This window comes from Alligator sinensis, unplaced genomic scaffold (assembly GCF_000455745.1).
Source record: "Alligator sinensis unplaced genomic scaffold, ASM45574v1 scaffold779_1, whole genome shotgun sequence".
Taxonomy (NCBI): domain Eukaryota; kingdom Metazoa; phylum Chordata; order Crocodylia; family Alligatoridae; genus Alligator; species Alligator sinensis.
Genome location: NW_005843170.1, coordinates 122,499 through 146,462, shown reverse-complemented (window position 1 = coordinate 146,462; position 23,964 = coordinate 122,499). Strand labels below are relative to the sequence as shown.

The window sequence follows — 23,964 nt, the reverse complement described above, 5'->3', positions numbered from 1 at the left end:
GAAAGAGTCAGAAATGGGTGGGCTCCAGGGTGGTACCAATTCTCAGAGCAGAACAGAGACTGACAATGTGTAAGGGACTGAGGCACAGGCAGCCTGACCTAATGGTTAGACCATTAAGAGAAAACTGTGGCCTGAGCCTAGATCAGTGGATAGGAGCCATATTACCCAAACCACTGGGAAATCTAGGGTCAGAATCCACAGTCCAGGGTCAGGATCCAGGGATCAGATGCCAAGTACCAATCTGAGGGCTGATCCACAGGGTGAAGTCCCAAAGTAGAGCTAAACCAGCGTCACAAGCCAAGAAGCAGATCCACAAGGAAAGTCAAAGCCCAGAAGTAAACCAAAACCAGGGTCAGGAACCAGGAGGTTTGCCACAGCAGATCTGTTAACCGGCCTGCAAACCTAGGGTCCCAGCTGGTGCTAAATGGATAGGCAGTGGTCCCAGCAGCCAAGCAGGATGCTCATGGTTCCTAAATGGGTGCAGAGTTCATTAGCTGAGGCTTACTGCAGGTGTGGCTGCTGTGGTACTTGGATCAGGCTGTCCTGCTTGATCAGAGTCCCTGACAGAATGGACATGGAAGTTGGGGAATGAGTCAGTGTCAAATCCAGTGGTTCTCAACCTTTTTAGGCTCAGGGCAGCCGTTGTCCCCTCCATAACTTTTTATGAATTGAGCAGCACTCATTTTAAAAAACTAATTTATTTTTCGTCGTGCTTACCTCCTCCTGGAGGGGCTGGCAGAGAGGATGGAGGTATAGCCAGGCAGGGAGAGCCTAAGCCTGTCCTTATCTGCTGAGGTCTTTACACCTCATGTATCTCCTCACACTATCTGCATCACCCTTTAAAGGATCACACAGCACCCCATGGTGCCTGCGCACCCTGGTTGAGAACCGCTGGCTTAATTCCACCAACTGGCTAGGGATCGGGAAGTGGTGGGGAGGGTGTGATTTCCTGGACTGCCTCCAACCCCTTCCAAAAGCCTAGAGGACATGGCTGCCTGGCACACGGCATCCCAGTCTGCAGACCTGAGGAAGGGTGATGTTTGGCTAATACTTCTCCCAACTATAAATTGTTCCAATAAAAAATATCCCCCAAAAGTCTTTCCTTCTCCAATCTCTCTAAGTCATAGATTTGTGGTTACATCTGTGCAGTCCAGTGCAGCACAGTGTATAGTTTACATCATGAGCACTAAATGAGTCGATTCAGATACCAGAAGCAATTATATTTGTATTAGCATGAGAAAAAAATCCTGCTCTTTGAGTAATTGAGGACCTGGGATACCTCACATAGATGTACTTAAAGACTCCTCGAGACAGATGATCTGGGCTTTTATCGTCAGATGCCATAGCAATAAAGAAATGGTTAAACTCCACTTTGGTAATACAAAAGTATTACTATTTCCAGTGATCTAATGGAAGGGGTGGGGAGGTTAATCTGAAGGAGATCATATGGTAAACACTGTAATCATTATGTCTCTGATTTACTATTATTTAGGAAAAAGGCAAGATGAGTCTTTTCAAAATCATCACTATATTTAAGTAATTTGCGAAACCTGAATATTTCAATCTGCTAGTGCTGACTCTTTCAGCATATCACAAATGCTGTTTCTTTAAGAGAGTCACTTCTCTACCCACATGACAAGGTTTGAAATTGTGCCAAATTTCCTCCTCTTGTTGCTTTCAATTTCTAATTTGGCAAGAGCTGGAAGAGCAAGACATATTTAGCAGTAAGGAAGACAAAGAGAATTATTTAAAATTCTTTAGGGAAAGTCCAGGATCAAACCCTGTGGCTGTTTTATAGCAAGATTTAGCTGCTCAATTTGATAGATGAAAGAGTTTATATTTCAAATAGCTAACTTAGCAAACCTGATGATAGAGGCTGATCACACCTTAGAAATAGTGAGACTTCCGTAAGGCACCAATTAGGTAAGTGAACTGTGACTGCATGATCACCTTTTAACTACCTAAACCCTATTAGAGACTGCTTTTTGACTTTGCATCTACTAATACAAAGAGTAAGTAATCCTGCAATCATTATTTTATCCACATTATATGTACATTCAAAATACATTTCAGCAAATATGCATAGCAAAGTAAGACCAGATATTTACAGCATATTGAATTTAATTATATTGTACTTTATTAAAAAACACTGGGCCCTATCTTTCTTTCAGTTGTTAAGTCAAAGGAAGATTTATAACAGAATAACTTCTTTGATTTAAAATACAGGAAGAAACAAATACTGTAGCTCTTAACTAAGCTGCCAAAAACAGTGTGTGTGTGTGTGTGTTGCCATTTGTCACTGCATTTTTCTAGTTTTGACTGTAAAGTTAAATATTTTTTTTTACTCTTATCCTGGAAAGTAAAATGAAAACAAAAATCTTGAATCAAAACTAAAAATTCCATGTTTTCATTCTGTGTGAGATAACATGAATTAAGCAAATGTTTAAGTAGTGAAGCGTGAGGTGTAAGCCTAATTTTTATAGGTATAGCTAGCTACTAGGGCTGTGCGAAATTTTGCCGCCAGTTTTGTTTTGATGCTGTTTTGACCCATTTTGAGGTCGAAATAGAAAAATCAAGATGGAACAGATACCGTTGAAACAGCCTCAAAACAAAATGGGGCAAGTCGAAATGTTTCAACGCTGTTTTGACGTTTCACTCGTAGACTATAATGGGGAAGGTTGAAACAGCCTATAACTTTGTCATTTTTGGCCTGATTTGGGTTAAACTTGCAGGAATGGTAGCCCCTTCTGAGGGCATGACGCCTGCCAATGCTAGCCCCTTCTGAGTGCATGAAGCCTGCCAAGTTTCAAGGAGATAGGTGCAGGGAGTTTAGGGAAACTGCACTGACATGAGTTTTGCTTTCAAGACTTTGGGGTGCAGTTTCCCCCAACCCCCCGCACCTATCTCCTTGAAACTTAGCAGGCTTTGTGGCCTCAGCAGGAGCTAGCATATCTGCAGTTTTGACCCTGCTGTGGCTTAACACGTATATGTGACACAAGTTTTGCTTTCAAGACTTTGGGGTGGTTGGAGCCCCAGAAGAAATCCTTATGTGGGTTGCTGGTAACAGATTGCGGTAGAGAGCAAGCAACATCTGACTAATAACATCAGTAAAAAATCAAGGCGTGGCAGATAAGAGTCAGAACGTACCGCAGGGAACCCTAAGCTGAGCAAACTCGGTAAGAAGGGATCAGAACAAGGCATTTCCAAATTGTTGAAATACGGGCACTCGACTGAAGGAGACACCCCCACGGTAGGGTTTTGAAACTGTTCTGCTCTGACATTTTAATCTGATATTTCAGAAATCCATTACAAAAAACACTTTCATGTGTACAGATCCATATTAATCACATTTTTGCATCCACTTATGCATGTCTTGTATCAGTGGTTAAGGAGGACAGTGGTTAAGGAGTGATTTTGTTGCTTGGATGGTTGTCATGTCATTTTTCTCTCTATCTTTCTGTTATCCTTCAAAGCAGAGAACAATATTATGCATTTAGATTTGCACATGGATCTAATTCAGTCCCAAATAGGGTGGAAACCTAAAAAGATCACTTTCACCACAGATCTAATACACATTTTTTTATCTATGAGCGGTAAGGTAGGATGGGAGGGGGTAATTACAGGCATAAAATGCAATCTCAGTTTTACTGACTGCTCCAGTTCTATAACCTTGTGAGTTTGCTCAATAGAGCATTTTAATCCTTTTTTTTTTGTATTGCATGTGCTGTGTGCTGCTCTCTACAGCTATTTAACTCCAATAGCCAGCTGTGATAATCACTGATTTATGTTCACCAGACTAATACTTTGTCTTCTGTTTCTTGGGCTTTCAGATTCAAATTTCAATGAAAAAAGAAGATGGTTTCCTTATTGTGCCGAATCTTCAACATTTGTGTCACTCTTTTTGTTCTGATCATTTTCTGCATTAGTTTTAACAAATGCTGGGTGAAATCAGGTAGGGACTTCATGACTTCAGTGTGTTTTCTGCTGCTGCTTAGGGGTTATTTAGTCATTTGATTTATAAATTGTAGTGGTTCTTGTTTTTTATATAAATCTGAAAAAAAAAACCCAGCCACAAGTTCTACAAAGTCCCCCTTTCTTTTTGCGTCTCCCATTGGAAATTCCATCACAGACTGGGATGTGAAGTCAAATATTCATTGTGTTTATAGAGGTTGGAACAGTAAAAAAATTACAATGAAAATGCTGATGTTTGATTGAGGTGAAACATAAATTGCACATACATAGGACACCCTACTCATTCACATGTACTGGAGAGCTCCATGAACAGACTTAAGAATCATGGAGCTGTTAATTTACATTGCACATACATAGGACACCCTACTCATTCAAATGTACTGGAGAGCTCCATGAACAGAATTAAGAATCATGGAGCTGTTAATTTAGGATTTCCTGACCCTTTCCATCATTGGATTATTTTCAGTTGCTGACAGCTTTGCTAGGGTGAGAGTGCTGTTCACTTTGTACCTGAAACCTTGTCCAACATCTTTCCTAGTTGGTCCAATAAAGATATCCAACGCCCCTCCTTCCCCCCTGGGAAAAAAACCAAAACAAAACCAAAACTTGACTTTTTTCTATAATTTAGAAAGAAATATTTTTTCCTTGTTTTCTGCCTTGTGGTCATTTTTTTGGGAAACAATTTCCCTCTGAGCTTATTTATCTTTTGTTTTATTTACATTTCACAGCTCAGTTTAGAGTCATTGGACCTGACTGGCCACTCACAGCCATTGTAGGACAGGACATTCTCTTACCATGTCAGCTGTCCCCCAAGAGGAATGCTAAGAACATGCAGGTGAGGTGGTTCCAGTTCGAGTTTGATAAATATGTGCATCTGTACCAGGATGGGAAAGACCACAATAGCACGCAGGTTCCAGAATATCAGGGAAGGACGACACTTCTGAAAGATGAAGTAGTGGAGGGAAATGTTTCCTTGAGGATTTTCAATGTCAGATTCTCTGATGAAGGGAAATACCACTGTTTTGTTCAAGATGAAGCTGATTATGAAGAAGCCATATTGGAACTGAAGGTAGCAGGTCAGTGGCTTGTGTCTGTATTATCTTTGTATGTTCTATATACTTTTTTCTTGTATGTGAATTATTTAAAAATAATCCAATGTACACATTTTAATCAGTAATTGTCCTCACACTTTATAAAAAATACTCCAAATTTTCTCAGCATTTTAGTTCATAAATTCCCAGAATGCCCAGGGGACTTCCTTGCTTCAGAGAAGTTCCTGATGGACATAGAAGGGCACAGAAATGGTGTTTCATGAGAAAGAAAAGGGCACTTTGATAAACGTGGGATCCAGCTGCCGTGCACTCATATCTATGCGATTGCAAATATTTTGTAGACTCTTGATTGGTACATTAGTGTTTGTTGTGATCAGTGCTGTTTAAATTCAAATATAGTGGTCTGATTGCTTTAGGATTTACTCTTGCTCATTCCTCCTTTTAATTCAAACACAGTTACCCTAACTCCTGATCCTTTGATATAAGGTAACTTTCCTTAATGAAAGTCTCTATAATATCCTTATTACTGACTTAAAGTAAATCTAAAATAGCAACATCAAGGAGTATGTGGACCCTACTGTTATTGGTAATATTTGTTATCCAATTTACAATATCTTGGGAATTCATTTCTCTTATAAAAGCACAATTTCCAAAAGCATTTATCTTTCTAATGACAGTCTGTACTTGTTCAAATCCAACTCTTCCCCTAAATGATTTTTGAACAACACAAATTCTGGTTATCCATGAGATCCCTTCTTATTTATCTATTCCAATTTAGAAAAAAAAGCACAAATACATCCATTGTATTAACTAGCATGTTTTCTAATGATCATGACTCTTATTTAATTTCTTAAATGGTTTGGCTAAATCTTCAAAAGTGCTTAGTTCTCAGTTGCTTATAATAAAACAGAAAAGTTTCTTTGCTGAATCCATGAAATTGTTTTACTTTACATACACAGATTTTCTTCTGTCTGTGAGTACTGGGAATTTAGAGACAGACTCCATTCATTCTCTCTATTCATTCCTTAAATAGATATAGCTAGATCCACAAAATGGATTGGGGAAATGACTAACCATGAAGTGTTGGATGCACTGTCAAGATTCTCAGGAAAGCCAGACTTTGTTTTATGAATCTGAATAAGAGATATACATTTAACCATAACGACTAGAGGGCTAATAAAACAATATCTTTTGACAATGTATTCTAATTTGTTGTATTTTTAAAATATAATATATAACCTAGCAAATTATTGAACACCCAAATAATGTTGCATTGGGTTTTGTTTTGATCTTAAACTGAGTAATATAGTACCGGCCCCCTACCATATTAGTAAATCTTCCAGTTTCTCTTTAACTGGAGAAAATCGTGTGTTGTGTTATGTGATGATGCACCACATGATCTTCATCCCTCTTGTCAAAATCCTAGATCTGCCCATCCCCAGAATGACCTGAATCTTGATATTGAGAGTAACTAAGTGAGGGATGTGTATCCCATTATGTGGGTGGGTGCATGAAAATTAGATACTGCAATGACTAAGCCCCTTTGTGGATTTAGCCCTTAGGGGCATCTTGCATAAATAAACGCTTTTGAGTCCGAAGAAGAGTCCATCCCACAGGCTTTAGAAAACTGGTTCATGGATTTACAGAAACATACCTATTTTTCTTCTAGGTTTAGGCTCTGTACCTCTCATTTCTGTCGAGGACTACCAGGATGGAGGGATCCGTATGACTTGTCAATCAGCTGGGTGGTACCCAGAGCCCGAAGTACTGTGGAGGAATACCATTGGGCAACATTTACCATCACTTTCTGAAACAAAATCCCAAAAGGAGGATGGCCTGTTTGAAACTCAAAATGCCATTGTTATACAACAACATTCAAAGCAGAACTTGTCCTGTTGGATCAAAAACAACTTCCTCAATCAAGAGAAGGAATCAGCCATTTATATATCAGGTTAGTTGCATTCGAATCCCACAGGCCACTAAAACAAAGTGAAATATAAACCAAAGCACAGTCAAAACAAAACAAAACCAGAAGTATTTATCTATATGTTTTGATACTCTACACAGAAAGAGGGATGATGGGTCGCTGTTATCTTTGATCTGACAATATCTATAAATCTGCACTTGCAGTGGCTATAGAAGGGGAGGGGGAACTGCTGCTCTGGCCCGTTGAGCAACTATTTTGCTGGTTTGTGTGTGTGAGCTGGTAGTGATATAAGCACAACAAAATGGCTCTAACTCCAACTCTGCTTCATCTGCTTCTTGGATCTTGCACAGGTAACAGTTACAGCAAAACAGCTGCTATGTAGTCCTCTCCTTTTGAAGCGACTACAGGTGATCTGTGCCTCTTCCCAGAATTCAGTCATTTCAGCTATCTTAACTGTGAGTTTTGAGGCTATCAAACTATTGAGTTTCATGTGAACCTGAATTTTCTACGGTTGTATCTTAACACACAAACACAAGAAAATGCAGAAAAAGAATCTCTGGAGGGCTACCCACTCAAACCACCAGGCCAGCATGTTTCCATGGCCTTAAGATTATTTGTAGTGAGATTTTTGAGTGTGCCAATTATTGTACTATAATTTGTGTAAAGCTTAAGTCTTTTCAGGTTTTTAAAAGCAGTGTTAATTTTTTGTTGCATGAAATGCAGCCTAACAGCTATACCTTGATGGGTTATATAGGTGAATAAATGGTACTTAGCTGGCGAGGTTCTTTGGTTATATGTGATACCTTTTATTAGACCAACTAAGTAGTTGGAAAAAAGTTTTTAGCAAGCTTTTGAGTGCAATCAGCCTTCTTCAGGCATAGGAAGTCTCAGCAACATGGTACTTAGCTGGAATTTTAGTTCCTAAATTTCAAAGTGCAATCTAGATTGGTACTGCTTTGGCACTCAAGAAACATGTTAGACACCCCATTTTGGACTACATAGTTTCTAGGTACTTCTATCACAGGAATTCAGAGATGATCCAGGTATCTAGACTCTACTGCAATCTAGATTAGAGCTCAAGAAGCTCCTAATTTTTTTTTTCCTAAACCCCAAGAAGGACTTAATCTGTTAAACACCCTCAGTTTATGCATAGCTTATACTTTGTGTTGAATTCTACAATGACAAAAGCAACATATCTGCACCATTAAAATACAAGCCTACTGGTTACAGTGCTGACCTACCTGGATTGTAGGCTGTGTCCTGTCTGAGGGAATTCAAACCCACAGTTCCCACCTCCCAGAAACCTGCCTTAAACATCAGGCTATGGAATGGTCTCATGGGTGCATCTCTGCCCTTCAAGCTGAAGCATCCTCCACCCCTCCTGTGCAGTGAGGAATGGGAAAGTCATGGGATCTTGATATTAAGTAAGGTTGAATGTGAGTCTGCTCCAGTGACAAGCATATTCTCTTGTGGGCAGAGACCCCCTGGACTGGAGTCCTTGCAGACAGAGGTATCAAAAACCAACTAATGTAAAATGTATAAATGATCTAGGAAGCAAGGATGAGAAGCCATATTTCTCTCCTTCACAGATTAAGGGCCATATCTTATTTTCCCACTAGACAACTAAGTGCCACTTAGTTTCCAAGGCTAACAAAAGTTTGATGAGGGTGGCGCACACAGCGCTGGGTCTGCTGTCATTGGACCAGTCTTGGGCCTAACCTGGGACCTCTTTGGGGCTGGGGCTCTCTTTGGACAGTTTCAAATGGCCAGTACTGTGGAGTGCAGGGATAAATCCTTATCCATTCTCCAGTTGTAGCCAATCCTCCCTCAAGGGTTCTACAGTACTCTCTAGTTCTCTATGTGGAGGAGGTCTTAGGCAGTTGTGAAAATCCCGCAGTGATGCAGTAATTTAAACATCATAAAACAAGAGAACTGCAAATAAAGAATAACAGGTGCTGTATACATGTTAAGGCGAGATTAAATATTTGGGAGAATGGATTTTCAAAGCAACACAATGCTTTTTCTGACTTTTTTGAATATTGCTGAGCACCGAGAGGCAAATTCTTTGCTGGTATAAGCCCACTGAAATCAATCCCATTGCAGAATCTGAGAACATGGCTCTGATGTGTATGGTGCTGTGAAGAGCACTGAATCAAACCTGACCTATTTACTCACTGACAGTAGTAGACAGACATCCGTCTCTCACAAGAGAATACAATTGTGCAGACTGAGACATCAGCTCGCTGAACATAATCCTCACTTGAAATATAAAGCGAAGCTGGACTGACCTCTCCAGGACCCAAAAGCCTGGGCAGTGTATATGGAGACACTGAACTACCCACATACCAGTGTTCCCCCTCTCAGCCTTGCTGGTTTAATCCAAAGAAAAGGTAAGTGCTGGTATGTTTGGAACCAGCTAATCCATGTCAAAAGTCTGATGGTCGGAGTCCTTCTTTAGATCAGAGCGCTGAGGGGGTCCTACTGACACCCTTCTCTCAGACTAATCCTGCTGAGGACTATGTACATATATCTATGGAATAAACACATTTAATGTTTCTCATTATTGCAGATGAATGTGAGACTGTGCCATTTTGCTTTTCAGATCCCTTTTTCCCCAGGGTGAATCCCTGGATGGTGGTGCTGTGTGGAAACCTTGTGGTTTTGTTTGGTTTCTTGGTCCTGGCAGTTTGTCTCTTCAGAATGAGAGGTAAATATCAAGGGGAGGGAAATATTTTATTTGACAAGAGCTGTCTCATCTACTAAATCAAAAAAGGGTAAAAATGGGATTTTTCATCAGTCTAAGCATGGGGAACCATGGTGGTGTTCTGCTGCAAAAACAGCCCAGGTAAGGAACGCGATCCTAAGGGCAAGCTCACACAGCAAAATGAAGATGTCATTGTAGCATGTGTGAACAGACCTGTGTTAATTTTGTTCAGCTGGCATGGGTGACATTAGCAGTCAGGACCGTCCCTGGAGGGGGGAGGGGGGGCAAATCAGGGTCACCGCCCTGGACCCTGGGCCCTAGGCCCCAAGTGTTAATTTTGTTCAGCTGGCATGGGTGACATTAGCAGTCAGGACCGTCCCTGGAGGGGGGAGGGGGGGGCAAATCAGGGTCACTGCCCTGGACCCTGGGCCCCAGGCCCCAAACTTTGGGGGGCCCTGTGGAGCTGAGCAGAGTGGCGGGGGGCCCTCCCCCCCCCCCCCACTGCTGCTACCGCCACTGGTGGTGTCAACTTCTTCAGGTCCAGGATCAGAGCAGGGCCCCACATGGGCTGATTTACCCTGGGTCTTGCACCCTGCTCAGGTCACCTCTGTTAGCAGTGAAAATGCACTGGTGCTAGCAAGTAGAGTGCAAACCCTTCAGAGACCTAGACAAGGAATCTGGTTGCTATTACAGACTCCTTCACACTGGTAAACAGATGTCACTTAGAGCCATTTAAAAAGAAGAGGGGCTTGCTGCAGGGTCATATGCATCATATTTACCTGTTACATCTGTCTTCTTCTATTCCAGGATAAGTGAATTAAACTTCTGTAAACTTAAAGAAAAATAAAACAGAAGCAAAGTTTAAGTGGCCTGATTCCATTTTTACTGCTAAAGGAATGGACAGATGTAATCATTAAATTGGATCGTTTATTCCGATATCACTTGATACTTGGATCCCTTTTTTATCTGTCCACATCCTGTCTACATCATATTCCAAAGAAGTCTAAAGTTCATCTGTCTTGTACAAAGCACTGATTGCTTCTGTCTCATGCTGGCTAAAATGCTGGAAAATATGATATTGCATACTCCAGTAGTCCCTCTCCATAACTGAGAATAGGTAGGTTGGGCTGGACAGAGACTATTGGGTTACAGTGGACACTGTAAATTGGTTGAGTGTCCTTTTCTTGCAACTGGCCAGTAAGTCTCTTGTACAAAGTTGGATACTCATGCAGGTGATAGTTTAGATTCATTTTATGGGGAATGATTTGGGTTTTTCCCATTAACTAAACACTGGAGTGTTTTGTCTTTATGCAAATAGCATGAAACCTGTCAAAGTTGCATTAATTATGCACAATTTATATACACATCAAGCCACCAAACCATAGGTGACTTTGTTCCATGAGAATTCTGTCATTTAATTGTTATAACCTAATGCACTTCCTAATACTAATTGATATGCTTTTCTATTTGTTTAGATAAACTTCATAAAGACATTGGTAAGTGTCATTACTCTTCCTCCAATAAATAAAATGGTTGTACAACAGCAGATTCTTGTATACATGCTTGTTTAATTTTATTATCAGGATTTTTCAGGTATGACTCTATGTAAAAATTTTGTATCAAAGCTTAAGATGAAAAATGTATAAGCAATTAAAAACATAGCCTTCATGTAGAAAGGACATAGCAACAGAATCTCACTGCTTTGACTTTAGTACTGGCAATGCATAGAAATGTAACATATATGAGAAGAAAAAAAAATTGTGTTAAAAACATGAACCTTGCTAGTTTCTTCAGTTGTACAACATCTATTCACAGCCCCTTGTACCAGTGGTAAATCTCATCTATAAAGATTAAAATCTTTGAAATGTATAACCAAAGGGAAACAAAAGGAAAAAAAAGCAAACAACCCCCGCTTTCTAATAGCTCATATTCTGTTACTTCATTTGTAAGTAAACATGATACAGATATTGCTAAGACGTTCTTCTTCCTTTTACCCTTTGCTTAAATTTGTCTCCTTGTACAGGGAGCATTTGGTACTTTTTATTTGAGAAGACAAGTTTGTTTGTTTGTTGGTTTTTGGGGGGGGGGAGGAGGGGGGGTTCAGGAAACAAAGAGTAAGGCTCTGACCCTGGTCCACTAAAGTCTTTTGCCTTTGGCTGCAATATTTGTGGGATCATAAATCACATTGCTTGAAGAATCATGTTGGTAATTTTATAACCTCAAATTATATTTTTCCATGCATCCAACTCCCAGCAAAGCTAGTGAGTGGATATGTCTACATGCATTCTTTAATGCTCAGTAGCCTATTTTACTGTGCATTAGAGTGTCACATCAGTAACTACAAATATGCTAATAAGCAGTAAAAAATAGCCTACTGTGCATTAAGCATCGCTAAAAAAGTGTACACTTTCACTACTGCACATAAGGTACCTCACATTAGAGGTACCAAATTTAATGTGAACTAGCAAAAGTGCATTAAAAGTGGAAAGGAGAAGGCTCAGGGGAGCCTTGATAGCAGCCTACAATTATATAAGAGGGGTACATCAGGACCTGGGAGAACAGCTGTTCACCAGAGCTCCCCAAGGGATGACAAGGTCTAACCGCCATAAACTCCAAGAAGGCCGATTTAGACTAGACATAAGAAAATTTTTTTTTATGTTGTGAGTGTCCAGGGTCTGGAACAGAGTTCCTGTAGAGGTGCTGCAAGCACCTATTTTGGACTCTTAAAAAATGTCTGAATATTTTTCTTGCTGGGATCACTTGATCGCAGCTGACTTCCTGCCTATGGTGCAGGGGCTGGACTCGATGATCTCACGAGGTCCCTTCCAGCCCCTAATGTCTATGAATCTATAATGAGTATGTAGATGTTCCCAGTATGTAGGAGATTTACGGTAGGATTACTTGCAAGCAGAGGCACTTCCAAGGTAGTTGCAGTGGCGCAGTTGCATCCTTCTTTGGCTGTGCGCTGCGTGAACAGTGAGTTTTCTGAGCTCACCAGCAGGTCATTGCAGCTCCTGTGGAGCTCTACATGTGCCTTGAGCACTACACTCACCAGCTGGTCATCAGGGCATCTTGTCAAAGCCCCTTCGTTCATACAGCTTTGGAGTCCAGGGATGGAGTGCCACTGCTATTGGCTCTTCCTTTCCCTTCTCTCTCCCCAGACTCTGGATTCAGCAGCAGGGGAAAAGAGGGACCCTGGCCAGACCCCACACTGACCAGCCTGCTAGCTCAGAGCACATGCAGAACTCACAATGACCAGCCCATGCTGACATGCTGGTGAAGTCAGAGAGCTCGCCGGCATCCAGGATTGTAGTGAGAAGTGTGTGGCCGCATCCCCTTCAGTGGTGTCGCCCACGCATAGGGAGCTCTCTTCACTGACCGTGTGCCACACAGTCGGAGGAGGTGCGGCCCCATTCCCCTCCCTACAAACCTGGATCTGCCCATGGTCCTTAGAACTTGAAAATAGGCCGATTTCTTTGTGACATCTCTAATGCATTCACATGGTTAGTTAAAACGAATGCAATGTCTATCATCATGGTATTAGGAATTCTTATAATGAAAACAGTCTTTTGAATCAGCATGGATATAATCTGTTCCTAAATAACCTGTGTTTGTTTCTATTTACATAATTGTTTTAGGGAGGCATCTTCAAAAAATCAGTAAGTTCTTTTTACACTTTGTTTTAATAAGTCTTTTTAATGAAGTCAATTGCTCTTAATTGTCACTATTATTATTTATATTAAAGGAACATGAGCTATCTGTAAATTTGTTCACAATGATGTGTAGAAGTCACAGGAAATCAAAAAGGAAATATTATGTAGCTGTATCTTCACAGGTGGGGGTGGGGAGGATATTTTCCTAGTAATGGAAACACCACAAATTGGGAGAACAGAAGGATTCAGTCCTGTACAAAGCAAGAAAGAGCTCCATACCAGCTTGTTAACAAGGCTTCTCCTTTCATCCAAGCAGTGTACTCATCTTCATGTACTTTGCACACTGCTTATGCTTTCGTCCAAGTAGTGTTCTGTATTTGTAGCGCTGGGGATTTGTTTCTCCTAAAACAGGAAATCAGTGGTAGGAGGCAGATATATTCCTGGTGGGATCTTATTTATTTAAGGGAAAAATGTGCCCAAAGTCTTGTTTCTTTGAACATCATAGAAATAAAAAAAAGTAGGTAATTTTCTTGGTCAGAAATCAATAAATCTGACTCTCCTGAAATTCCTAAATCAGTGCCCCATAAGCTCTGTTTCTTTGCTTCTTTTTAGAGTCAAAACCATAACCTCCTCTCTAAGCTTTTCCTGGCCTCCTGCCTCCAACACAACATATTCACACATCCACATGCACGCATGCACCCTGTGTGTATGTACGCACCTCTGCAACCAATTTCATAACCTCTCATTTTTCAGTTATAGGAACTCCTGTTAGGCTCAGTTTACACTGTAAAGTTTTGCTGGCAAAGCTATTACTTAAGGGTGTGAAAAACTCATATCCAGTGGCTTTGTAGATAAACTGGCAAACCCCCTGCAATGTGGATGCAGCTCTAATAGTAGAAGATGCTTAAGCTTCATCATATGGCCCAGTGCCTTAGATGGTAGCTTTAGGTATTTCTGGTTACAAGTAGCTTGCTCTTTGTGTTCTGCCTGAAAGGAGATGCTTAGATCACTTGACTTTAATCAGGTCATTTATTTTCTTTCAGTAGAAAATCCCCACAAATGCTGATGGCTGTCATTAACACCACTGGTATTAGCTCAGCAACTGCTCAGAAAACTCCAGCTGGGGGTTCAGGGGGGTGTGTGTGTGTGTGTGTGTGTGTGTGTAATATACTTCAAGGAGTTCCTTTGGGTGAAGGAAACAGGAAAGGTCATACAGTCTGGCAAGCTACATGAAAACTGTAATAAGGCAAGCAAAAAGAGAAATTGTGGGGAAATGTGCTACAGCTATCACTTATAAGAACAACAAGGTTTTTTTAGGTACAGTCAGAGCAGGATGCCTGCCAGAAATTCAGGCATCCTGCTCTGGACATCAGGGAAAAGCAGAATTAATGGAAGATGAGGTTATGGCAGAGATGTTTAAAGAGTTCAGTGCTTTGGTCTTCATCTTGGAAGATGTTAAGGACATTCTCATAACAGAGACACTCCTTCTAGGGGGCAAATTAGTAGAAATTACTTAAATTGAGGCATCGGTAGAGGAGGTCATAGAAGAAAGTGATAAACTGAATAGCGACAGATCACCATGTATGAGTGATATTCAAACAAGAGTCCAGAAGGAGCTCAAATGTGAAACTGTGGATTTATTGAGGGCCTTGTTGTGCAGGACATTTAGCATGTGTTTTATGTAGAGTGTAGTAAACATTACCAAAGGTTAGAACATGTTCTGAGCACTTGCATGGTAATGCTTGTTACAGTTTCCCAGTTGGGTCTTTGCTTTTGGCATGGGTAGCTGAGGATGGGACAGGGTGCTGCCCTGCTACTGGATCCCACTGGTTCAAGACTGGTGTGGTGCAGAGGCTAAGACAAACTATCTGTTGATTTGCAGTCCCAGTGCCAGGAAAGTACTATAGTTGTTTCAGTGCGGGGGCTGAGACTGACAATCAGTTGACAATTAGTGCACTGAAAAATCAGATGATTGACCATCTCAGTCCTGGGACCCATTGGAGTCAGATTCCTATGTAGTCCTGGGAGTGGGACCCATGATCAACAGATTGTAGGTCCCAGCCCTAGGGCCACAAATGATAATGTTACCTCCATGGAGAGTCCGATGTTAGCTCAACGTACGTTACTTAATATAACCTGGAGATATTACTTGCTGGAAAAGAGATAATTTTGCTACAATACAATACAGGTGCACTTAGCCCCTGCCATGCTGCTTGAATGTGCAGTTTTAAGTGCATTCAACACATGCTAAGTGTCTCATGCAAAATGGCCTGACTTCAGTATGTAACCTACTGCTAAAAACAGCCTCTGTATAGAAGGTAGGCAATATAGTGCCATACTTTAGAAAGTGGTCCGGGGGGAGAAGGAGGGGGAACAGAACAACAGACTAGTGAACCTAACTTCTGTTCCTGAGAAATTGGTAGAAGCTTTAATAAAAAATAGACTTGTCTATCATATAGACAAGTATATAGAACAAGACTTTCTGGGGAAGAGCCAATGGGTCTTTTATAAACAGAGAACATGCCTCAATAATTTACTACGGTTGTTTGTTGGTGCCAACAAGTATATGGATTGGGGTGATTCAGTTAATATATTGTGTCTGGACTTTCAAAAAGCTTTTGACACACCTTTTCAGCAAAGGCTGTTAATGGAATCCACTCCTGGATCAGTAACTGGCTAGAGGACAGAAAACAAAGTAGGTTTAAATGGTCAATTCTTACAATGGAGGGAGGTAAGCTGGGGGGTCTCTCAAGGGTGTGTGCTGGTGACTGTGCTGTTTAACATAATCAGAAATGATTTGGAAAATGGGGAATTGAATAATGTGATAGACAGTTTGTGGATGACAGCAAATTATTCAGGATGGTAAAGACCAAAGCTGATTGTGAAGAAGTGTAAAAGGCTCTCATAAAATTGAATGATTCTGCAAGAAAATGGAAGATGAAGTTCAATGCTGATAAGAGAAAAGTGATGCATGCATGAAAAAATAACCTGAGAGGCACATACACAATGAAATTAGCTATTATTACTCAGAAAGAGATTTCAGATAGTTCTCTGAAACATCAACCTAGTGTTCAGCAGCAGTTTAAAAGCAAACAATCCTCTTCAGAAGGGAATTCACGTGCTCCGTAGCAAACCCAGAAGTGGACTGGAAGTACTTCTGGTCCACTTCTGGGTCTACCAAGGAGCAAGTGGGTGCCCCAACCTCAAGTCCCCCCAGACCCAGACCCTGGGTAACCCCCCCAGACCCAGGAAGCACCAGTCGGTGAGCCAGGGGAGGTGCAGGGGGCCCCCTGTGTGCTCCCCACCCCAGCACACCCAGAAGTGGACAGGAAGTACTTCTGGGCCAGTTCTGGGTCTGCTGCCGAGTGCACTGGGGAGCCCTCCACGCTTCTGTGGGACACTCCATGCACCCCAGCATCGCAGCACTTGTGAGCCACCTGCTACCTAGCGGTATGTAGAAAAAACATTTAAAGCTGTATCTACATCTGAATCTTTCCGAATCTCTCCGAACCGATTTGGAGGATTCTGATTCGATTCAAAGAGATAAAAGGGTCCTCAGATGCAATTTGGATTCAGAGATTTGGCCACCGAATTGGGCCGAATCTCCGCCAAATCGAATCAGGGACCGAAGCTTCGCACAGCTGTAGTATTTTTTACTCCTACCGTCACATGAGAAATCTCAAGTGATCAAAGAAATAGTAGTGAAACCATTGGAGTCAGTGAATTCCATATATAGAAAGTTCAGGATTTTCAGACTTCAGGTCAAGACTAGCAGAAAGGCCTGAGAGGAAATTCAGAGGTGTTTCTCCATCTTGTGAGAAAAGCACTTACCTAATACATTTTTCCTTCTCATTGTGTGTTCCTTAGGCGAGCTCCAACTAGAACTTGGTGAGTGTTTCCTTTTCTCTATTGTTGCCTTTTCCAAGATCTTAAATCTCTCTACATCATAATTTTATCCTGCTGCCCATCACTGTACCATCTGAGCATCTTGCACATAAATTCTTGATAAAAATAGAAATGTCCCCAGTAGATTTCATGGGGCCCCTAGCTCTTCCCCTGCTGCGAGTAAAACCTTTGGTTGTGGTAGGACAGGGGTTCATTCATTCTTAGCAGCAGAAATCTTCAGCACTGCAAGGTTAATTCTCACTGTGCTGAAAAGATACTTTTCATTCTGTTCTAATAGAGTGGATTACATTCATCCAGCCTGGAGGTAACAAATGCAAGGATCACTGAAGTAGTTCCTCATCCAGAAGGAGGGAGTGGAGTTTTGTAGTGAGCTGAAGTCTTTGGACAGAGACATTGCTTGGTGGCTGAGGTTTATAATTTATTTATTAGATCTGTATGCTGCCCCCAAAAGGCTCAGGGTGACTTATAATAAAAAAAATATAAATGATAAAAACAGACAATATTCAAATAGATTGTATGAAATAAGCTTCCCAAACAGGACCTCAAAACTTAACTCCTCCTGCTAAAAGCCAGCCCTAATAAAAAGGCTTCACTTATTTCACTTCTAGAAAATGTCCAAGTTGGGACTTTGACAGGTTGTAAAGAGGAAGGAGTCCTAGAGCTGAGGAGTGACTAGTGAGGACAATTTCCTGTGTTTTTTTACCAAACAAACTTGACACACAGATGGTACTTGCAGGAAGTTGTTGAGGGATTAAACAAGACTTAAGTGTTATACCATGTTGATGAAGGCAGGTGGTACTGTCCTTTCATTCTACTGATCCTGTATCTCAGCCAGTTTTCCAACATATTGTCCCATTTCTGTCCAGCATCATTTTGGTCTTGCCTGGATTCAACTTGGCCAGCTGCTTTTCATCTGAGTTCTCTTTGTTTATTTGGATGATTTGTCACCCCTGCTTCTCCATTTGGTTTCAGGGTGGAGAAGAACTGCAGCCCACCCAGGTAATGAAAGATCGTATTGAATCAATATTAAAAGCTCTCCTTTTCTTGAGATTGCCTCTTTATTTTTCTTATATACTCTAACTCTAAAACGAAAGTTTGAGCCATGAACATGTTTTTTACTGTAGTGAAAGGACATATGAGTTCTTTGGCCAAACTTTTTATTTTGAGGGTTTTATAGATTCATATATTCATAGATGTTAGGGTCAGAAGGGACCTCAGTAGGTTATTGAGTCTGACCCCCTGTCCTGGGCAGGAAAGAGCACTGGAGTCTAACGACCCCAGCCAGGTGCTTGTCCAGTCTCCTCTTGAAGACCCCCAGGGTAGGGGAGGTCACCACCTCCCTTGGAAGCCCATTCCAGATTCTGACAACCCTCACTGTGACGTTCTTCCTGACGTCTAACCTAAATCTGCTGTCCGTCAATTTGTGGCCATTGTTCCTAGTTACTCCAGGGCGTTCTCTAGTAAATAGAGCATCTCCTATTCCTGTCTGCCCTCCCCTGATAAATTTATAGGCAGTCACAAGATCACATCTCTTCCTTCTTTTGTGAAGGCTGAAGAGATCTAGGTCCCTCAGTCTCTCCCCATAGGGCCTTGCCTACAGGCCTCTGACCATATGAATGGTCTCTGAACCCTCTCAAGATTCTCTGCATCCCTCTTGAAGTGCGGCACCCAAATCTGGACACAGTACTCCAACTGCATCCTGGCCAGTGTCACATAGAAGGGAAGGATCACCTCCCTGGACCTGTTCGTCATGCATCTGATAATGAATGATAAAGTGTGGTTAGCTTTGTTGATCACTTCATCACATTGACGACTCATGTTCATCTTGGAGTCAACTATGACTCCAAGATCTGTTTCTGCTGCTGTGCTGCTGAGAAGGTTGTCCCCTAGCCTGACAAGTGTTGGTTGTTCTTTTTGCCCAGGTGCAGCACTTTGCCCTTGTCCTTGTTGAACTACATCCTATTTCATGCTGCCCATTTTTCCAACCTGTCCAGATCTGCCTGGATCCATTCCCTACCCTCTGGTGTGTTAACTTTGCCCCATAATTTGGTATCAGCTGTGAACTTGGACAGGGTGCTCTCCACACCCTTGTCCAAGTCACTGATGAAAACATTAAATAGCACTAGACCAAGGACCAAGCCTTGTGGGACTCCAGTGCCCACATCTTTCCAGGTTGATACCAACCCATCCACCAACACTCTCTGGGTGCAACCCCGAAGCCAATTTGCCACCCACCTGACCATGTAATCATCTATATCACAGCCTGTCAGTTTATTTATGGGAACAGAATGAGATACTGTCTCAAAGGCCTTCTTAAAGTCTAGGTAGATGACATCTACCCCAACTCCTGCATCTAAGCATTTTGTGACTGGTCATAAAATGAAACAAGGTTAGTTAGGCAGGATCTACCTGCAATGAATCTGTGACCGCCGGGTCTCGAGTAATCGGTCACGTGCTGCCTTGGCTCACTCACTGAGGGGTGTATGCCCTGCAGCCTCCCGAAAAATGCCGTGCTGATGTTTCCTCCGTGGGAAACTTTCCCCTATCTTGCCTGCCATGACTTGAATGTTTTCCAGTGGGGGGGAATGACTACCCTGGGATCTTCTATGGCACAGGTGGCCTGGTGGTCACGCAGGGCTCTGCCACCCTTACACCCCGTTCTCACACAACCTCGATGAGTTGTCCCATCTTCATGACCATGTACCTCTTCTTCTACTACCGTGGACCCTCCCGTTTTTTCTCCTGTCCCAGATACCGGCTTCCGAGGCCGAGTCATTTATTCTGTCCTAGGTTGTGTTCACCGGTCTTGCTTGTGGTGTCTGTACTCTCCTAGGATGAGCTTTTCCCTGAACCCTTGACTTGGCATGCTGCCCTATGAATTTCGCCATGTCTCTCTTACTTTAGCTTAACCTCCTACCCCTCAACCCCTTTGCATGGGGAAACTCAAAAGAAACACAAAAAGAACAAAAAATGACTCCCCTCCCAGGTCTCTAATATCAGAGATCCTGGGTGCCGAGCTCTCTACAGTCTGGCTAGGGGCTGACCTCCTGCTCAGGTCCTCCCTTCCCCTCCTTCCCCTGCCTTTATAAGCCCTGGGCTATCCTGCTCCTCTTCTTCCTGGAGCGGCCCTAACCGGGTGCCTCACTGTTCCCTGCTGGTTCTCTCCCACACTTGGGGTCAATGCCTGAGTTCTCTGCAGTCCTTCTGGCTGCTTTTGCTAGGGCTCTCTCACCGGGTAGAGCTCCTTCTCCTCCCTCCAGCCCCCAATGCTCCCACCTGCGGTGGTGATGATTCTTGCGTGTCCTCCACTGTTTCCCCTGCAGCTGAAAACCTTGCAGACTAGTGGAGCTGCTTCCCGCTTGCCTCTGGGGCTGGCGGTTTGTTCCCAGCCGCTGTTGCTGTGGCTGGTGTCAGGAGCCTCCTCTGGCTCCTTGCTCACAGCTCTCTCTTCCCAGTGGGAATCCCGGAGGGGGCCTGGCGTCCCCACACTCCCCGGGTCTATCCTCATCTTCTCCTCCCCTCTTCCTCCTCCGTTGGCCCGCTTTATTACTGCTGGACGGTGATTACTGGTGATGTCACCGTCTGGCCTCAGCTGAATAAAGACACGGCTAATGAGCCACGTGGCTTCTCCCTCTGTTTCTGCTGTGTTGCGGCTCCTGTTGAAGGTAAGTGTTTTTTTTCTTGTTTTATCTTCCCCATGTGTTTGTTTTTCTCTCTCCTGTCCCTCCTGCCTCTCATAACTTTCCCTTTTTGTCTGAGGTCCTTCCCCCCATTCTCTCCCGGGACGGAATCCATGCTATTTAGATGTCCCCATCCTATTGGGGACCCATAGACTTCTCAGAGCAGTTATAAAGGGACTCCAACACGTCTGGAGAATGTGGGAAGGAGAAGCGGTCAAAGGCTGCGAATGGGCCCAGAATAGCTCTAGGCTACTTGGTAGCAATTTTCAGAAGCTTTTCTGGGGTCCCATGTGGCCAAGCACCTCCTGCTATTTGGAGGAAGAAGTTCACCTCATACAGATACTATTAGGTACATGCGGCACACCCAAATAGCTCTGCAACTATGTAAACTCAGATATAGGGCAGAATTGTATTTTGTGGCTTAGCGTGAACTGCCATCATGAGAAAAGGACACACCCAGTGAACAATAAACTCTTTAGTCACTGCTTCTCTCCAATGTTTGCATGCCCTCACATTAAGTGAAGCTAAGGAATAATTGGCAAGTCTCCCTCCATTCATCAGCTCTGACCTTTTGGTAGATGTGATTCTCCCTTCAATCCATGATTCTCAGTGGCAGATCCAGCAGACATAGCAGTGGTCTCCTTTGACCTACAGGATTTCTTTCCTTTGTCCTCTTTGCTCCATTAAGAAATAGTGAGTGCAGAGTCCTCTGCACATAGGGATCCTGACTGAGTGTGAAGAACAGCAGAACTGTTTTGGTTCCAGCAGTTTCTGTGGTTTCTTTCTCTCTCCTTCTAACTACCATGATATCTTTCTCCTGTTTCTTTTCATTAAGTTTCTCTTCCCGCATTTGCTACAGTTGTTTTGTTGTATTTCTTGTTCAGCCCTTTATTCATTGGGTCTCCCAAAACACACATACACACACGTACACTTTATTCCCATTTTACATCCATGCAACACTTGCTATTGTGTGTATCTATTTTTCTCACTCCCCGTTATCATGGAGTTAGGCTGCTCCTTTCTTTGAGGCCCCAGAGAGCTAAGGATCTGCTTTTTAGTAGTGAAATCTGGGACATACAAAATTGTTCGGCCATGTTCTTTATTGAGTTTCCAACCTCTGGCTGTGGCCTGTTGGGACTGGGGATGTCTCTAGGTGAACGAGTGCACCAGAATCTAAGAATGAGGTGGTGAAAGTGGAGTAGGTGGAACATAATGAGATTTTAAGATGGAGACTAGAAACTGCAAAGGGAGATGGAGCTGTGTCCATGTTCTCCCTGTCACACACACTGCTGGGGCTCCCCTGAGTCTCCAGAGTTTTTAGGTCCATCCCTGAGGACAGGTGGGTGCAGGTTGGGAATGATTTTTAGCTACAGCTGCGGTACAGCATTTTTGTCACTGACCCATCTTTTGGCTGCAGGGGGTAAGTCCACCCTGGCCTCTACTGAGACCTCAGAGCTCCTTTCTATCCACAGCTGGGTAAATCCAGGAGGAAGCAGGCTCCTTGATTTACCCTTGAGCTGGAGATGATATCTTCACTCACAAGATGAAATCGTCCCTCAGCACTGGACTCTGTATCTGATGCTCTATGTCTCTCTCTTTTTCCCCACTGCAGCAAATTTGACTCTCGATCCAGAGACGGCTCATCCTGAACTTGTCCTGTCTAAGGATCAAAAAAGTGTGAGATGGGGAGACACACGACAGGATCTGCCTGACAATCCTGGGAGATTTGACTTTCAGCTCTGTGTGCTGGGCCTCGAGCGGTTCGCCTCGGGAAGACATTACTGGGAGGTGGAGGTTGGGGAGGGGGGAGCCTGGGCTGTGGGAGTTGCCAGAGAGTCTGTGCAGAGGAAAGGAGAGGTCAGCCCTAACCCTCAGGTGGGGATTTGGGCTGTGGTGCAGTTGGGAGGTAGGTACCGGGCTCTCACTGCCCCTGATCGCACCCCATTGTCCCTGAGCCAGATCCTCAGGAGGGTTGGGGTCTATTTGAACTATGAAGAGGGGAGGGTGGAATTTTTTGATGCTGATATTGAATCCTCAATCTTCATCTTCTCTGTGGCTTCATTTGCTGGGGAGAGACTCTGCCCTTGGATTCGAATTTGGGATAGGGGACCTGACTTGAGGCTGCGGTACTGAGAAGCAAGCCAGTGGGAAATCAATGTAGCAGAGAGGCTGTCTTAACTGGCCGCTCTAGCTGCTACTCAGTCATCTTTGTGACCCTGGAGAATTCCACACTTCTTGAAGACTTTCTACAGCATAGCCTTGGAGGTGCAGTGGTAGGTTTCTGGACTAGACACCAGGAAGCACCTGAGATAGAAACTCTGACCTACCAACCTATCTGTCACATCCCCAGTGTCCCAGGGGGATTCTGGATCAGAGACTGATTGATGAGAACCCAAAGAGGCATGTTGTGGATTCCCCCAGGAGCAGGGGAGAGGGAAGCACTTGCTTGGGACCCTCAGCATCGTCTGGTCTGAGTAGCTCCTGAAGTACAGTCTGAGTAAAGTCCAGGTGTGAATTCTGGAGTAAGGTGGGTCCCATCTCCTTCTGACTCTGAGAACCTGGTTGTTTGTTCCCTGATCCTGCCTGGTTACCCATGACCCTGCATCAGGGTTGAACATTCCTACTAATTTCCCAGGAGAGGGACTTTACTTCTTCAAAAGGAGAAGATATGCATCCCAAAGTCCCAAGCAGCAAAGCAGACAGCTCCTCTTTCATAAAGGCAAAAGTCACACAGCAAGATGTTCTTGCCCCTTGTAAAGGGTTAAGTAGTCCCTCCAGGCAAGCCTACACAACTCCGAGGACTCCAAAATTAGCTCAGCTCCTTCTTTGCCAGTTTGCACAGGTTTAAGGTTGACACCCTTGTATTCAGTCTACTCCATTCATCTTGTTAAGCTTATCTCACTCTGCTTCCTTTGATGCCTTCTGGGTTTTACCTCCAAAGGTTGTTTACCAAGCCCACCTGAAGGATCATCAAGGCTATTCAGCTCCTTCTGTTTGATATATATTCACTCACTTGGGCCAGGCAGCTCTGGTTTTGGTGTGTCGTAACCTCTTCCTTTCTCCCTGTACA

The 23,964-nt window shown here is 43.1% G+C and overlaps 1 protein-coding gene across 1 annotated transcript; it reads left to right on the top strand.

Moving 5' to 3' along the window:
- Window positions 1-1,702: 1,702 nt before the first annotated feature.
- LOC102372613 (butyrophilin subfamily 1 member A1-like) lies at window positions 1,703-23,958 on the top strand. The gene is made up of 10 exons (XM_006037787.3): window positions 1,703-1,923; window positions 3,831-3,952; window positions 4,701-5,048; window positions 6,694-6,975; window positions 9,554-9,658; window positions 11,131-11,151; window positions 13,294-13,314; window positions 17,176-17,196; window positions 18,187-18,213; window positions 22,507-23,958. Exons 2-10 carry the CDS (start codon window positions 3,856-3,858, stop codon window positions 23,025-23,027), a joined length of 1,443 nt encoding a protein of 480 aa, XP_006037849.1. The 5' UTR covers window positions 1,703-1,923; window positions 3,831-3,855; the 3' UTR covers window positions 23,028-23,958.
- Window positions 23,959-23,964: the final 6 nt, after the last annotated feature.

What these genes read in the sequence shown, in the direction of transcription:
- LOC102372613 (XM_006037787.3), top strand. Translation starts at nt 3,856, where the DNA reads ATGGTTTCCTTATTGTGCCGAATCTTCAACATTTGTGTCACTCTTTTT. An exon ending in ATTGGAACTGAAGGTAGCAG is followed by an intron (nt 5,049 to 6,693) that starts GTCAGTGGCTTG and finishes TTTTTCTTCTAG; the next exon opens with GTTTAGGCTCTGTACCTCTC. An exon ending in TAAACTTCATAAAGACATTG is followed by an intron (nt 11,152 to 13,293) that starts GTAAGTGTCATT and finishes TAATTGTTTTAG; the next exon opens with GGAGGCATCTTCAAAAAATC.